We start from the raw sequence: 14,963 nt of genomic DNA, 5'->3' as shown, positions 1-14,963 counted from the left end.
GTAGTTACTTGACTATTTTTTCGTTGATCTACGTTGTTATTAATCGTCGATATAATTGAAGTCGGATTTTTTCGTTTGCGAGCAAACACAATTATGTAGGAAATTTGTTTGATACAGAAATAAATAAGTGTTTTATTATTTAAATTAATTATAATTTGATTCATTTAAAAAACAATATCATAGTAGTTATTCATAAGGAGTAAGTTTTTTAGAGCTTGTTTACAAGATATCCAATAGATAATTTTTTTAAATCTGTTTTCATTGAAGTAAAATAACAAACGAAATTTATCAACATTATAATTAATTTTTGTACAGCATAGATATTTCGTTACTAACTTGACCATTTCTTTTACGTCAAAATCTATTTCAATTAAGCTGTATGTACAAATGGTTGGCTAAAAAATCGATCAGGAGAAATGTTGGTAAAACTACCTGCAAATAGTTGTCGAACAATTAGGTAAAGAAATGAAATTTTTTGTTCATCATATCCTGCTCAAAATCTAAGTTGTTTACCATCTGGTGGGTCGTAAGCTTGTTTGCTCCTAGTCGTATAATACTTAAATGTGTTTACTCGCAAACCAAAAAAAGCCTTCTTCAATTACATCGACAAGAAATACCTACAACGTAGGTAAACTAAAAAATAGTCAAGTAAATGCGCGTTATCAAAGATTATCTACATAAAAAGTATTTATTTATTTACACTTTCGCACACTTAATACAAGGTTTTAATAGCATAATAAATCATATATAAGAATAGAATTTGCACCAGTAGCAAAAGGCGCCCTTATCGGTAATACAGCGATCTCTTTCAGGCAATCTTTGGGCAGAGGACTAAATAAGAAGTGTGGGATGGGGCGCAAAAATGTTAAGCACTTGATAGATTTCAATTAATTTTAAATGGGGCCACATGACACGCAGCACCTTTCGATTAAAAAATAATAATATTGAAATCGGGTCACGTAGTTAAAAGTTCTGAGATAACATACGTAAAAAATACAGTCGATTGAGAACCTCCTCCTTTTGTTGAAACCGTTTAAAAAAGGAATATATGCAATAATACATGGCGCTACGAGTACTTTGCTATTCAATCTATAAAGGCGCTTTGTTCTTAGATTGAAGTACTGCTATCGAAGTCCAGACTTCAGCAGCGCAGAAGTTCAGTGAACACCAACTACGGATGGCTGAAGTCGAGAAACCCCATGGACGAAACGCCAGAACTTAGTTTGGAGCAGTTTACTAATAAGATTTTAAAAGTATTTTTTTTATTGTTAACATACTAAATACCGAATAATATGCTTTATCTATTAAAACCTTTTTAATATAAACTATACATTATTTACATTCTGGCAAAAATAATTAACTTTTTTCATCATGCTTTTTTTATGTAACAGTAAGTAGTAGTTCTGGCTCTCTCTTACTCTCAATGTGTGCGATTAACACTAAAATGAGAAAAAAAAGTAACAACTTTGAAAAAAAAAACATGTTTATTGGCCGTTATATAATACATATAACGAATTCAATAATATTACAATATACAAATGATATACGTAAATAATACATTTAAAACAATTGGTAAATATAATAATAACAACACAAAAAAGTTCCTCAAAAATAATGTTAAAAAATATTTTAAAAATTTCAATTTTAGCTTTCGTCAGAATCCTGCGCCGCCATAGCTGTCAAACTCGACAGATTGACCGACCAATCGGTAATGTTACCGAACGACATCATAGACGCCTTCTCGAAGCTTCTAGATGAAGAAGAGAACGTTCGCCTTCTCGAGAGGAGCGTCAAGATTGTGAAAGAGAAGGGAAAGATGCCGAAGATAAATCCTGCGGAGGGTAGGAGAGGAAGTCTCTCTTTTATATTTAAATAAAATCTGTATTCAGGCATTGTATTTGCGTATTTTTATTTTCATTTAATCAACCTGTAACATCCCACTGTTTCGCATAACCCTCTTTCTCCTTGTTGGAGAAGGATTGGAGCTTAATCCACCACGCTGCTCCACTGCGGGTTGGTGGATATTCCCTACTATGAATAACGATCGCTATCAGCTATTTATAATAACAAGTGGGACCGACCTAATGACCGGCTTAACGTGTTCTCCGAAGCACGGTGGGGAGACCTACAAGGGCAGACATCCAAACCGAAATGAAATATTTGTTCAAATACAAATATCCACCCTGAACAGGAATCAAACTCGCAAACCGTCGGTGTTTTAGGCGACTACTCTCACCAGTACACCAGATTAGCTGTTTTATTTTCATACTTTTCCATAATTATCAGATCGATCTAAACGCTTTACATGACGTTATACTCGTATGACTTAAGAACTTCCTTAATAAATTAGCAGAAACAATTTCCTTCGTGTTTTCTCTATTCTAAAACAAAAACTCCTTTAAATTTATAATAGCAATTTAAATGTTAAAAATTATGTCGTCAATATTGCTGGTCTGCATATTGGAAAAAAGTCAAATTGGGGATTGGTCGATACAACAACTTACATCATCGTACCTTTTGCATTCTACGTGATATTGGCAGAATAAACTGTGCTTAACTGGCACAACTGTAAGTAACCTATCTAATTAATTACGCCGAGTTGCACGAAACAATATTAAAATTTAAGTAGAGATTAAACTAATTTAATCACAAGAATTTCGTACAAATCTTGCGATTAAATTAGTTTAATCACTACTTAAATTTTAATTTCTTTTCGTGCAACTCGGCGTTAGTCAACCAATGAAAACATTATTATAGCAATAACCAATTAAAAAAAAAAAAAATTCCTAATAGATTCTTTTTATTAATATGTTTCACTTCAGGGCCATAGCTTAATTGGCTAGAGCGCCGACACGGTCAGTCGGAGACGCGGGTTCGAATCCCGCTGGAGTGGTCAATTTTTGATATGATATTCAAAAATGTTTAGAATTCCTAATGTGAGGGTAACACAAAAATAAAATCGTACATATTGAAAAAAAAAATATCTGTATGCAAAACTGAGCAGATTGATGGATGATTGCTACTTTTTCAAACTACTAAACTAATTGCAATGAAACTTAGTACATAGATAGCTGGAAATAAAGAATAACATACTTAAAGATTACTTTTTATCCCGACATTTCCCCGTATTGAAAGTGACGCGGTCGAAACTACTTTATCTATATGTCTTTGACCAGTTATGAGATCGTAACAGGCCGCAATACAACCTTACAAGAATAAAAATTAAAGTAATATTATATTTAAAATTAAATTAAAATAATTTTACGAGAAACATTCGTGACACGCGCTTGTTAAAACCTAATTGTTGATCGTGTACCAATAAATTTCTTCACCTAGATATGAGCGTACAGACAGAAAAATAATGTCAGGAGTTATAAAAGAAAGTATCCCATACGTTACACCTATATAACGATTTGGATTTTTTGTATTATTTTGGGGAATATTTGTTAAATAATAACTGATTTGGCGAGCTTCATAACGCACTTTTTTATATACCAACAAAAAAAAATATCCGATTCGCAGATGTCGTTCGGAAATTATGTGTGTACTTACATCTCAGTGTTTTTTATTTATATGTTTTTATTATATATGACATGCCTGATCTGGACCGGATAAGGTATGTAACGCAGAAGATATGTCTGGACCTGATCAGGATGAGATGAGATTTTCTGATCGGGTCCAGATCAGGAAATCTCATCTCATCCTGATCAGCCGGTTCGGTCCGGTTCTTTTAAAAACACGAATGGATATTCTTGAAAAAATTGTTTAATAAAAAAAAAGTGAATTGATATTTATAAATATGTTACTTAACATTATTTATTTCCGTTTATTTTTGCCAATGTATTATTTATGTATGTTTTCAACCGACTTCCAAAAAAGGAGGAGGTTCTCAATTCGACTGTATTTTTTTTATTTTTTTTTTTATGTATGTTACATCAGAACTTTTGACCGTGTGGGCCGATTTCGACAAATTTTATTTTAATCGAAAGGTGGTGTGTGCCAATCGGTCCCATTTAAATTTATTTGAGATCTAACAACTACTTTTCGAGCTATAACTAATAATGCGTTTTTACTTGACGCTTTTTGCGTCGACCTACGTTGTATTATACCGCATAACTTTCTACTGGATGTACCGATTTTGATAATTCTTTTTTTGTTGGAAAGTAGATATCCCTAGTTTGTTACCATGATAAGGAAACCAGGATCTGATGATGGAATCCTAGATAAATCGAGGGAAACTCTTGAAAATCCTCAATAACTTTTTACTAGGTGTACCGATTTTAACAATTTTTAATTTAATCGAAAGCCGATGTTTATCATGTGGTCACATTTAAATTTCATCGAGATCTGATAACTACTTTTTGAGTAATCTTTGATAATGCGTTGTTTCTTGACTATTTTTTCGTCGATCTACGTTGTATTATACCGCATAACTTTCTACTGGATGTACCGATTTTGATAATTCTTTTTTTGTTGGAAAGTAGATATCCCTAGTTTGTTACCATGATAAGGAAACCAGGATCTGATGATGGAATCCTAGATAAATCGAGGGAAACTCTTGAAAATCCTCAATAACTTTTTACTAGGTGTACCGATTTTAACAATTTTTAATTTAATCGAAAGCCGATGTTTATCATGTGGTCACATTTAAATTTCATCGAGATCTGATAACTACTTTTTGAGTAATCTTTGATAATGCGTTGTTACTTGACTATTTTTTCGTCGATCTACGTTGTATTAGTCGTCGATGTAATTGAAGTCGGTTTTTTTTTCGTTTGCGAGCAAACACAATTATTTTCTTTAAATATCAATTATTCTTATTTATTTTTATATTATTAATTAACTATAGTTATTAAATTTTATTTATTAACTTCTAATAATTAACTTCTAATTAACTACTTCTTACAACTTACGACTGCTCCACTGTGTCGAAATGGACTCCCTGCTAGATTGTCTTGATAACTGTATATATACTTAGTGCGCTTAAAAACATTGATAGCGCGATTCAGGCTCAGTTCACGTAATTTCTTTCAGGCTATCCTGATCTGGATCGGACCGGGTCCTGATCCAGTATGCCTTATTACACTTGATAATATTTTACATCAGGCTATCCTGATCTGGACCGGACCGGGTCCTGATAGAGCTTGCCTTACCGGATTTGATTATATTTTAGATCAGGCTGTCTTTATCTGGACCGGACCGGGTCCTGATCCAGTATGCGTTACCATACTTGATTACATTTTACATCAAGCTATCCTTGTCTGGACCAGACCTGGTCCTGATAGAGCTTGCCGGAACTGGCATGCCTCATTCTATCCTGATCCGGTCCAGATACATGATCTGGTTGAGCCTGACTTTTTTTCTAGTCGGGTTGTTAGTAAATGGAAATATTTTGCTTAAAATCTAGAGTAGTCCGATTAAGGAAGTGCGTCAATCTTACAGAAGGAAACAGTCAAGTAACGCCCTTAATTAGTGTTGTGTTACTGTGGTGAGTAAATACCCTGTTAATTGGTCCCTACCTCGCTAAAAATTGCGGCATCAAAATATTCTTTAACTTATTACAAATGCATTATTTAAAACATATGCATGTTACAATTACGTATTCTACGAAACAGGTAATGCAGTTAAAATTCTCGTTCGGATTTTGATGTTGTCACTCTCCTTGAGTACAGAGTGGGAAAGATCTCTGCTAAACATTATCATTTTTAAAAATAATATCATTATAAGCTACATTTATATTTGTACAACGATTTTTTCCTCCAAGTCAATACTTATTCTATATTAAGGTCACAATAAAATAAAACATATTTGTTTTTGGAATGCAGTTCCTTATGGGACGTTGCGGAGTGGTACCCTAAAAAATTTTTTATTTTTATAAATCATTGTAAATAAAATAAAGGTGTTAAGATAATTTTTTTTTTGTTTTTTTTTTTGATAAATTAATCATAATAAAAAATGTATACCGGAATAATTATTTTCTTTATACCTTGTTGGCACGATTACCGGCCACATGGCACTTAATCACCAACTATTCATCATGAATGCAACAGACAGTCCTCTTTGCAGGGGCTGTCTGGCTGCTGAAGAAACAGCCGCCCACGTAATCCTGGAATGCGAGGGAGTGACTGCACACCGGGCTACCATCCTTAAGGAAATAAGGATGCTCCGAGAAGCCTGTGAACGCCCCAGGAGGCTTCTGAGCTTCTGGAAGGAGCTGGGCTGGCTGAATTAGTCAGCCCTCTTTTCACGCATAACGGACCACCTCTGTGTCTAAATGCGGAAAACCGAGCCCACAACAACACAATAGAATACAATACAATTTTACCTTGAAATTAATATTTTATAATCAGGAACTTCGTTCCTATCTGGTGTCCCACGACACCACACGGTTTTTTATTATAATTAATCTGTTAAGAAAACCTTAAAATTTAACATAGCCTTGATAATTGGGCTATCTAACACTAACATATTTTCTTAATTTTATCCATTATTAGCTGTGTGGTTACAGCAGTAAAGAATATCCCACCAAAAACATTTTCATGTAAAATGTTGCCAAGACGAGATCATATGGCTCGCACTGTCAAAAAGTTATCAGATCTCATGTAGAGCCAAGCTTCTAACTCTACAAGCCCTAACTTCACAAACTCTACACCTTAGTCAAAATATGTGGCTTGGCCGTTTCGTTACCGTCACGTGGGCGTAAGGTGAAAAATTTATTCACTGTTTATTACTTTATTGTTATACAAATAGTTTTATTAAAGAAAAACTAAAAAGAAGAAGAATAATTGATATACATATAATACAAATAAAAATAAAAAGAGAAAATATATGTATATAAATGAAATAGGAAAGTCGTCATCTACAACATCGGCAGCCGGTAGTAACGTGTACTAATACTAGCTTACATACTAAATTTCAGCTTTCTGGGACTTCAGGAAGTACTCTAAGAATTTTGATGATCATCAGTGAGTGACGAAATCGGGGTTTTTTAGATAACAATAAAATCTAAAGTATAAGAGCTATGCCATTGAAACTTTATATGTTTAATAAGTCTACTATTGACATCATATCCCCAGAATTTTGTTTATCTGGTATAATCCAAACCCAAGTTATGAGGGTTCAAAAAAAAAAAACGACGAAGCGCTTCGAGAAAGGATAGGTAGTGCTTTTCGTTTTTTTTTTTTTTTGGTTTTTCTTGGCGGGGGCACTACGGTGTCCCCAGATAGCCACCCCCTATCTTCCTGTGGGTGTCGTAAGAGGCGACTAAGGGACAACACAGTTACACTTACCATCTTGGGAACTTGGTTCTTTATTGTCAAGACAAGGTACGTATAAAATAAATAGATAATATATTCAAGAAAAAAAAAATGGCAGTACGAAGTTCGCCGCGTCAGTTAGTACTACTTAATTAAAAATAGCCACAGGGTCGTTCAAGATGCATTCGATAAGATTAATTACGATCTTAATATGCATAGTAATTTACGTTTTTCACACAGGAAAGAAGCACCATTTTCTATTTGTATATATAACAAACATGGGTATATCGCCTTAAACGTACAGACCGACATTCAAGGGAATAGCATAATTAATTAGATTATTTAAATATTTAAATTACTGTTTAGTTTTAAAAGTTCATTACTTTTAGAAATGACCGAGCTTTTTAAAAAACTGTCCTGATGTAGTGGTGCGTGTAGGCGCCTATAGCACCGACGGTTTGCGGGCTCGATTCCCGCTCGGGATGAATATTTGTATTTTGTCCCTCTCCGAGGCATGGACCAACAAGGATTTTTTTGGTATCGCAGAGGAACCCATTTACGGGTGATATCCAGGATGCCCGGGTAGGCATTCCTAGACCGTATGTCGGCTTCAGCACTTGGGGGTGCAATACCGACCAAAACCCCTGCGGGAGCCTTCAGCCGTTTTAATTGGAGGGTTCCGGATCTGCGGGCAACAGGATCCCTCCAGAACAAGCATGTACCAGTGCACCCAGATCAGTAATATTTGTATGAGACATCACTGCACCAGAACAGTTGTCAAGATCATTATCCCTCAAAATATATTAAGACTTAAAAGCAATAAAAAATATATAAAAAGTATAATTAAGAACAAAAACAACTGCATCAATCATTACATACTACTCGTGTGTATTTTAATTGTAATTATCTACCAAATATAGATGGCACCGGCCGCCATCGTCTTTCTGCCATAATTAAGCAACTGTCAAAAAGTAGCGGGAAAATTGCGTTCGGATATTCGTCCTTGCAATGATGATATGTAATTTTGTATTATTGTTTCATATTTTCGAATCTTATGATTGTATATGTAGTTGTATGTCTTAGTTTTTATTTATTGTACCGCTACATATTTTTCGAAGATGTCGTTTTTTTTAATTATCGTTTACACAAATTTTGTCCTGACAATAGCGAATACAAAAAATATTTTATCTAATTTGTGTGTGTTTAATATATTTCGGAGAGTCATTTTTATTTACATTACTCAAAAGAATTCGCAAGACAGAAATTTATATTTATATTTATTGACTAATTTATATTTAACCAGCTTTTACCCGCGGCTTCGCTCGCATTGAATTTTTTCAATAAAAAGTATCCTATCTTACTTCTAATACTTCGAAGAACATGTGTAAAAAGTTTCATGATGATCGGTTAAGTAGTTGATGTGTGAAAGCGTAACGTAAGCGTAAACTTACATTAAAATTTATTATAAAATTATTAGGGATTAGGGATTGTACATCACAATCGCATTAATAATATACAACATAGGCTTACAGTTTTTTAAACATAAAGAAAGTTTTATTAAACATTATACATATTTACAATTCACAACTTAAGAACTAAATATTTACAGATAGATTTATTTAAAATCCTCTGTATCAAAATATATTTTGATATTATACGTACATTCTATACCAGCTAGATGAAACTAATGCTCTTTGAGATTCCTACTTACGTGATCAGTGGTGGTTTTTGAAGTGAAAGTCATACATGTGGCGTAATCATCATCAATTCTCCAAAGTCTTCGTAAGCAAGGAAGTCACGTTATTAAAGGATAGCAGATCTATATAGTAGTCATTAAATATTACAGCATATGTTTCCAAAAATTTCTTAACTATGGCATTTTCCGGGGGTTTAAAATCGTTTGACACGAATTTAAGGGTAAAAAGGGGCGAGGGGGATAGGGGAGTCCCTTTCTTCTTGAAAAAAAAAAAGATATCCCATAGACCTCACTAACCTCAAAATTAGGCCGTTTATCGGCATAATTTCGTTCCATAAAATCTCCGGCGCTCCTTCGCTTTGACCCTTTTCGCTATTTCGTTTATAATAGCGAAAAAGGTTGTATTTAAAAATATTAAAACTATATAAATACTACTATTATATTAGTATATTATATATTATAATATCTTATGACACAATTTTCGGTTGTAATTAATTTAAAAAGGCCGATAAAAATTTAAATTTCATAAAAAATGTGCGATATTATTAGATATTAGACGATGCATTGGCGCAATAGTCACAGCACTGGCTGTTGCGCTGGCCGTTGCGAGTTCGATCCCTGCTCACGACAGACATTTGTATTGGCCATATAGATGTTTGTCGTTATCTGGGCGTTTGTGCTTGTGTATTGTGTATGTTTTCGGACCCCCGACACAGGAGAAAATCCTAGTCGGGGCCGTCGAGTGTGAAGGTTTTAATATTTATTTATAGTTTATTAATTTTAAACTCATTAAGTCTACTTACACATTTTTGGTTATACTAACTTATACTAATTTATCAAGCAAATTCCTGGCTGAAAATTAAAAGACAAAAACATACTGTCATTATTTAAAAATGGCTTAAGCTTTTATCCTTCTTCTACGCAGAAAAAGAGGTCCAAGAGTGGGACTCTACAAGCTGAATATGTAATTATTTAAAAATGTAATGAATATATAATAAGAAAACGAATGTTACAAAAATGTAGAAAAATAAAATAAAATGAACGCAGCAAGTGTCTTAATATATTTGATATCTGAATTAATAAACATTCCAGTGAAAAATAAAACCGTCATAATTTGTATTCATTGCTCATCATAGTGAAGCAAGTTTTGACAACATGTTCGGATACGCGTCCTTGCGTTACAAAGATGGACGCATTTCAATACAATGCAATGTCGAATGAATAACTACTGTTTATTGTTAAGTGAAGTATTATTTACATTATATTTATTGTAACTGCGTTTCGATATATTTTGGAGTTTTTTGTTGAAGTTTTTGTTAATGGAGATCGAAGCTATAATCGTCTATGCAAAACTGTATAGTGTTTTATTTTATATGCAGTTTTATTTTTGGTATCATAATAAAAAAATAAGTTACGTGTTTTGTCTCTATTTAAAAGAAAATAGATGTACAAAATGTTAATTTTCTCACCATATTTACCAGAATATTGTTATAGGAAAAGTAAAAAATAAAATAAGTTTATATGTTTACCATATTTATTTACAAATTTTTACAATTCCATTTAATATAAAAATATTAAACCAAATGCCGAGCAAATAATCAGTCGAGATTTATTTACAAATTTAAAGGTACAGTATAAAAATATGGCAGTACATTGCTAACACAAGCAGAGATTTTACGAAACGCGTTAAGCTAAAGCTTGATCGAGGGAAAAAAAACTAAATGTCAAAGTGACAAGACGTCAAAGACATTTGAAGTAACGTTTCGTAGAAATGTCTGGCATTAACATGTGGGTCAGGAAGGCTGGCCGATGTGTCTAAACTGTTCACCAGCAGTAGGGGTAGTTGGGGCAACTGGCTGGGTTGAGGTTGGCTGGGTATTTTGGGGCAGCGTTTGCGTGGGGGCTGAAAATAAAATTTGAAATTTAGAACAAAAACATTTGGCTCATTTAAATATATTTTTATAATTTTTGCAGTTCATAGTTTTAGGATGTTCCTATATTTACCTATCTTATCTGTGCAAGAGATGCTTTTTACAAGAAATTACCAGTAATAGTGAGTAGTTATTCTTAAAGTTTAGAACAGCTATAAAGTGCCTATAGATTATAAAAAAGCTTCGCTAATTAAAAAAAAAAACATTTTAACAGTTTATTCAAACTAAAAATATAATTAACTATCACATATTATACATTGTCAAGTTGACGTTACACATGCATACCAGAAACAAAAAAATAATAATATCAAGACTACCTAGTATAGCTATAATTTTATATAAGTATTTTTTAAGAACTTGATTTCATATAAATCTGACATACATTTTTTTCATAAGAAAAGAAAGATATGCACAGATAGCATACAAAATCAAAACAACTATTGCCTTTTTGAAATCGAAAGCACATTAAATTGTCGTTTAAAAAATTAAAATTTTACTAGTTTAAAAAAAATAAAATAAACTGAGTCGAAAGTCGAGTGATTTGGAATAGCATAAGCCTTATTTCAATTTTTTACTTACTCAGCAGGAGCTACGGGTAGGATAGAAGGGTTGTAAATCCATTCGGGTATCGGCATGCCCTCCGGGGTGAATCTGGCAAAGGCATTTGTGTCGCAGTAGGGGTAGTTGGGGCAGACTGCGGGGTGGAGTCCGGCCGGGTACTCGCGGGCTAGCGCTACCACGGCGACGGCGTAGACGATGAACTGTGGGTTGAAATACAAATTTAGAACCAGTAAACTGCAGTCGCTTGTTTTGTATTTTGAAATTGTCATGATTAGAACTATTAGCATAGATGTAAAAGCAATTAGTTTTGAAACTAACTTTGGAAAAATTTTCATCCTCTACTTTAACCACCTTTAGGAATGGTATTTTTACTTAAATTTAAATCAGAGCTAAAAAAAAGGTTTTAAAAGCACTTTTCAATCGTCATTCCACAAATTAAAATAGACTACGGAAACTGACTACCTTCTAAAAATTCAAAAATTTCCATATTGGATCTTTTTTTCTTTCCATATATATTGACAGAAACAGTTTGATACAGAAAAAGATAAATAAAGCACAAACTTTTATCAGTCAGATACTAATAGATAGCTTTATCAGCAACTCCTAAAACAGAACCTAACTTTATTAATCTATATATCAAATAACTTGTGTTAATACAAACAAATAGTCTAAATATGACTAAATATCGTTTCATTGTTTCGCCCACGATAGTCAACGGTAAGATAATTAATTGCTAATAATTCGCTACATGTTGACAATACGCCTATCATTCATCGACATTCTTAACAGTGTTTGACGTTATATTTTAATAAATAATATTTTTAAATGTCTGAACTATTTGACAATTGAAAAGAAATAAAATAAAAAATTTAAATTCCAATTTCATAATTTGTTTTATACTTTAATATAAGAAAACTCTTTGCTGACAATTAATAAAATGAAGCAACAATCGCGTGACTTACGCGAACATTTTGGCAATTGCGCGGCAATCGAATTAATTAAGCAAAAAGTATTTATTACACTACATCGTAGATTACATTGTCAAATTAAATAGTGCATAACTTTTACCACCTATGACTGTCATAACACATATTTTCTTACGATATTTTAAAACGAAATATAATAATTATAATTTTATTTTTATCTATATAATAATATAGCTAATGAAACCACGATTTTTTATATTAAAAAAAGAACTACGCGTCGCGGCTTCGCTTGCGTGTCCGATCCCATGGGAACATTGGGATGACAAGTAGCATATTTGTTACCTAGTTTTCATTACATTTTATAAATTACAACATCTTCACAATTTTTCACATTAATAATAATGCTTTCAAAGTAACAATAAAATTATTTTGGCCTAAATAATTTCTATTACAATGACCAAAAATAATATTATTATAATAAAATAGATCAAGTCCGGTTGATAGCAACATTTCAAAAACAAAGTACGCTTAACCGATGTTCGTAACTTAAAATTTACGAACGGTCGATTATAAAACGAATCGTTTCTCGAGTGTTTAGGTGAATTTTATTTAGGCAATGAAATTTTATAGTTATATTTTAATTAATAATGTTTACAAATAAGTTATTATTAATAGTTTCTAGTTCTTGTGTGATGTTAGTTAATAACTGGAAACGTAATTGCAAAGTTTTGACAGTAATTTCTAAAAATATTTTTATGTAGAAATTTATTTTATTCACTAAAATAATTTTAAATTATTTAAAAATACGATTAATTGTATTTTTCGTTGTTTATTTATATTACAATAAAAGCCTGCCTTTTCAACAAAAAAAAAAATATATTCACGAAGTCACGGATAATTTCGCCAATGTCCATGTACATAGAATGGAGTATACACGAAGGTAATTTTTTTAAAGAATTTATAGTGAATTCATAGAGCTTTAACACTACAATTTATTAAAAATTACCAATAAAAATAAAAATTTATCGCCGAATAGAAACGCAAATAAATTACGTACGACTGCAGCGAATTGTTTTTTTTGTGCTAGTCATTTTGACAAGCTAGTAAATAAATAAATAAATAAATTAATAAATAATTATTAATAATAAATAAAATATCTCACCAGTTTAGCGTACATGTTGTATTATCCTCTCGACTTAACAGTGAGACTGATACATTTACGTTCGTTCGAGTCCAATTTATACTAAACCGCGCCTCAGACCTGCTGTCTTCCCTATTATGTTGAATACTTTTTTTCTTATGACATATCGTTTACGAATAATGAATATTGTACGTTTAAAAGTAAATTAAATAAATTTGAAAATGGAATGATTTTTAATAATTTAAACGATTGTATACTTTTTTATAACAATATTATAGCTGTTTGGAGCTTCGTGTTGCCATGTTTTTTTACCATGAATGTATTGATTTTTTTTTTCAAATTTTCTTTTTTAAAAAACTTATCCTAACAATAACGGACAAAAAAAAAGTATCCAATGTAGTTCAGTCATTCGGAAGTACAAGCATTTCGCAGATTACTTTTTATTTATACATATTTTTTAATTTTAATTTTAGAATGTATGTATAGAGTAATGTTTGAAATAAAAAAAAAATTGAATTTATATAAATAATTTAATGACTAACAATGCCATTGATCAGATTAATATATAACATTATCATAGATAGGAATGTTTTCTAGTGGTACGAAAGGAGCGGAGGGAATGGGGAGGGGTAAAGAATGTATTGTTGGAATTCCTTATGAATAATGAACGTATCGTTCATTATTTCCCCTTATTTTCGACTGTTGTAAATACATTTTAAACGAGAAAATATAATAGTGCGTTCGATAGTAAAACTAAAACGTAATTTATTTTTAATTTAATTTTATATTTATTAGGGAAACATAAAGTAGAAGAAACTTAAAAGTATCACATTTAATGTAATTTATCTTATTTACCATTTGTGACTTTAACAGCGGTAATGAAAACAGACCATTAGGACCGATGGTCGCAGGTTCGATTCCCGCTCAGAGTGGATATTTTGTTTATATAAATATTTATCTTTGTGTTGTTAGTTGCCTCGGAGAGGACGTTAAGCTGTCGGTCTCGGTTGTTATCGTGTACACCTGATAGCGATCGTTATTCATAGTAGGAATATATCCGCCAACCCGTAATGGAGCAGCGTGGTAGATTGAGCTCTGGAACCTGCTCTGGACCTCATTCTCCTCAATTAATAAACTACAACTTTAGATTCATAATAATAATAATAATAATAATAATAATAAGATGCAGAAGGCGGTGTTACTTGACTCGGCTAGGATTGTCCGCCGGTTTCTCAGCCTACAGCCCTAACCCCCGGCCGTTTGATCTCCCTGCCGGGGCGTATTCCTCCACCCGCTTATATTTATATATGTAAGTATAAGTAAATTTACTATATTATATATATAAGTAGTTATTGTAATATATGTATCTATTATGTATTGGGCGGGCGGAGTGACATTCAGTGGGATAATAATAATAACACGCTTTATTGTACACCAAAAACAGAAATGATA

The 14,963-nt window shown here is 32.3% G+C and overlaps 1 protein-coding gene across 1 annotated transcript; it reads right to left on the bottom strand.

The window, feature by feature from the left end:
* Positions 1-10,472: 10,472 nt before the first annotated feature.
* On the bottom strand, positions 10,473-13,622 carry LOC123667990 (cuticle protein 1). Its single transcript, XM_045601814.1, has 3 exons — positions 13,533-13,622; positions 11,463-11,644; positions 10,473-10,855 (listed from the first exon to the last, which is right to left on the bottom strand). Exons 1-3 carry the CDS (start codon positions 13,545-13,547, stop codon positions 10,777-10,779), a joined length of 276 nt encoding a protein of 91 aa, XP_045457770.1. The 5' UTR covers positions 13,548-13,622; the 3' UTR covers positions 10,473-10,776.
* Between the last annotated feature and the right edge of the window lie 1,341 nt (positions 13,623-14,963).

Source organism: Melitaea cinxia, chromosome 29, assembly GCF_905220565.1.
Source record: "Melitaea cinxia chromosome 29, ilMelCinx1.1, whole genome shotgun sequence".
In the NCBI taxonomy this organism is placed as follows: Eukaryota; Metazoa; Arthropoda; class Insecta; order Lepidoptera; family Nymphalidae; genus Melitaea; species Melitaea cinxia.
This window is presented reverse-complemented; position numbering and strand designations above follow the sequence as displayed.